Genomic DNA, 3,339 nt, shown 5'->3' with positions numbered 1-3,339 from the left:
GCCTGTCTATTTTGGATTCCAGCATCTGCAGTTTTTTTTTGTCTCCTAGACACAGAGTTAGCAAGAAATCAAGCTGCAGCTACATAACCACAGAACAAGAGAATGTGTTTTGCCTATAAATGGGATCACTATAAGGGAAGTAACATAGTTATTTAAGATTGCGTGATAAAATGCTGTTTTGGAGGCTTTTGCTCGTAATTGTAACCATGGCGATTTGAATTAATTATACTTAGTAGGAAGTAATGTCTCAAAGGAATTTTTTTTAGAAACAAGCTTTATCAATGTGAGCTTGTCAATAATGAGGGTCTTTTTTATTCATTCATGGGATGTGGGTTAGGCCAGCACTTATTGCTCATACCCAATTGCCCAGTGAGCAGTTAAGAGTCAATCACATTGACTAGCCTCGGCTATAGCTCACACTAGATGGGTCAGTTAACTGAAGCTTTTTGGGCCAGACCAGGTAAAGACAACAGCTTCCTTCCCCAAAGAACATTAGTGAATTGTTGCCCCCGCAACAATCAACAACAGATTCCTAAACATAATTAAACCTTCATTTCCAGAATTTTTAAAACATTGAATTCAAATCCCATCATCTACCATGGTGAGACTTTAACCCAGATGCACAGAATAATATCTAGAACCCTGGGTTAATAATCTAGTGACAAAGCCTTTCGACCATTACCTCCCCTTATGGCCTGCTAGAAAGAAACATTTATTATTTGTATTCAACATCAGTATCCAAGGACAGATACAACATGGGGTTATATACAAAATAAAACTCACTCTGCACTGTCCCCATCAAACACTCCCAGGACTGATAAAGAACAGGCTTAGTTAAAGAGTAAAGCTTCAGTTAACGGACCAATCTAGAGTAAGTTATAGCCCAGGTGAGAATCAAAGTCAAACCTTGCCAACATCTATTGGTGCCTAGATTAGAGTGGTGCTGGAAAGCACAGCAGGTCAGGCAGTATCCGAGGAGCAGGAAAATCGACGTTTCAGGCAAAAGCCCTTCATCAGGAAGAGCTTTTGCACAAAACATCGGTTTTCCTGCTCTTCGGATGCTGCCTGACCTGCTGTACCTTTCTAGCACCACTCTAATCGAGACACCAATTTCCAGCATCTGCAGTCCTCACTTTTGCCTAACATCAATTGGTGCATTGTGTGCAATTCTGGGCATAATAATTTAGGAAAGATGTCAAGGCTTTAGAGAGAATGCAGAAAAAAAAACATGATCTGAATATTTCCAGGAATAAGGGACACCAATTTGGTGGATAGATTGGGAAAATTGGGACTGCTATACTAGGCAGAAGGTTAAGAGAAAATTAGAAGTTTTTAAAATCATGAAGGTTCTAGTTGGGCAAATATCTTTCCCTTCAACAAAAAGGATCAAGAACCAGAGGACATTGATCTAAGATGTCTGGTGAAATAAGCAACAACAACATGTGGAAGAGTGTGGTTCAGATCTGGAATGCACATTAACTGAGCAGCTCTCACTGTCAGCACAGACAGAATGGGCAGAATGGTCTCCTTCCATCCTGTAACCATTCTCTGCTTCTAGTAAATGCTGTCAGGTCAGATTAAATGCAAAATTCTACCTCTCCCGTTTCAACAACGTGCAACAGCCTTTGGCTGAGAAACTATAACAATGTGAGATTTTTAGACAGGTAGCCCTTTCTGATCTGAATTCTAATTTAGTACTCAAGTACAGAACAAGAAATACTCAGCACGTCAGGCAGCATCTGTGGACAGAGAATCAGAATGAATATTTTCAGATCGATGACCTACTTGTATACTTTATATTGCACACCAATTCAGAGGTGCAAAATACCAATGCCACACTCCAGATTCTAGTGCTTTTGAAAGAATTTTGCTCTGAGTTACTTTGCTCTGAGTCCATACCCAGGCCTAACTGCAATCAAGCGCAGTGAGCATCAATTGTAAACAGACTCATTTAACCACAGAACAAATGAACACAATAAACCTTCCAGGAACAAAACAAAGAACTGTGGAAGCTGGAAATCTGAAAGAAACTGAGAAATTGCTGGAGAAACGCAACAAGTCTGATAGTGTATTTGAGGAGAAAACAGAGTTAATATTTTGAGTCCAGTGCCCCCTCCTGCAGAATGAAGTTTCTTTAGAAATTTCTGTTGGAGCCTCCTTTGGTTAGCTAGCTCAGTGGGTGAGAGGATTACAATGCAGACGAACGCCAACAATGCACTTGCAAAGGTTACTATGAAGGGCTCTCCTTCTCAACCTCTCCCTTCACCTGAGATGTGGTAACACTTTGGTTAAAATAGCACCAGTCATCTCCCTCTCTAATGACAGGGTAGGGCTATGCTGCCTTCACCTTTTTTCAGAAGACTTTCATCAGAATTGTGTTGTTGACAGGTCAAAGGTTTCTCGGGAAACAATAATTGCTTTTCTCTCTAATGTTACCAGACCAGCTGAGCATTTCCAGCATTTTGTGTTCTTTTAATTCAGATTTCCAACATCCACAGGATTCAGCTTCTCATTTATATCTTTCAAATTGCTCAGCAGAACTCGGAAATAAAGCAGGCCGCTTTGTCACACAATGTACGGTTCTAGTGTTGTACCTGGGGTGCGCTGGATGCCACGGCTGTGGAAGTCTTTGCCAGCTCTGTGGGCGATGGGCACAGCAACGTTCTTTCCTCGGTCAACATCCTGTGGCTGTGGGGGTGAAGCTGTAAACCTGCAGATGCCTGCCTCGGACGGGGTACTCATAGACGTCATGCTGTCAGCGTTCTCATTGGTACCAGTTGTCATTTGGTCAGAGGAGCTATCGGAGATGAAGCACTCAGTGATCTCAAACTTGGCATGTTGTAGCTGCTCCTCCAGCTTAGCGTGCTCATAGGCTCGCGCCAACTCCTCATAGGTGGAGGAGGCACTCTCTGTGGAAACCATGCTGTTCCGGCCTTTATCTTTTAACAAAACAATGTAAGAGGGAGATCACTGTGAGTCAAAGAACGTAACAGGACCCTATTCAGGAGGGTAGTTGGACAGAGGACATGGGTTCACATCAACCCTACCATTCACCATCCCTCCAATTCCCTGTGTCTCTCACTCACCTTCCTGTTCCATGCCCCTTCCACTCCCGGTTGTGTGAGAATGATAATGGAGAGGGAGGGGGCAATCAAGTGACAGAGGCTACAAGTGGGAGCAAAGGGGAGTGGGAGGGACGGGGAGACAGAGGGACGAGAGAGGGAGGAAATGGGAGAGGGAAGGATGGGGAGTGGGAGGGAATGGGAAAGGGAAGGATGGGGAGTGGGAGGAATGGAGAGGGGGAGGGAATGGGACAGAGAGGAATGGGGAGAGGATGAG

The 3,339-nt window shown here is 43.6% G+C and overlaps 1 protein-coding gene across 1 annotated transcript in view; it reads right to left on the bottom strand.

Annotated features, from left to right (window-relative positions):
* LOC122540620 (Down syndrome cell adhesion molecule-like protein 1 homolog) overlaps nt 1-3,339 on the bottom strand; it is a 571,589-nt gene that overhangs the window by 2,331 nt on the left and 565,919 nt on the right. Inside the window, exon 32 of the mRNA XM_043676579.1 lies at nt 2,595-2,939. Coding sequence (XP_043532514.1) covers nt 2,595-2,939 — 345 coding nt within the window. The remainder of the gene's footprint in view (nt 1-2,594; nt 2,940-3,339) is intronic.

The sequence above is a fragment of the Chiloscyllium plagiosum genome, chromosome 35 (assembly GCF_004010195.1).
Source record: "Chiloscyllium plagiosum isolate BGI_BamShark_2017 chromosome 35, ASM401019v2, whole genome shotgun sequence".
Lineage (NCBI taxonomy): Eukaryota > Metazoa > Chordata > Chondrichthyes > Orectolobiformes > Hemiscylliidae > Chiloscyllium > Chiloscyllium plagiosum.
Note: the sequence above shows the minus strand (reverse complement) of the source record. Positions and strands in the feature narration are given on the sequence as shown.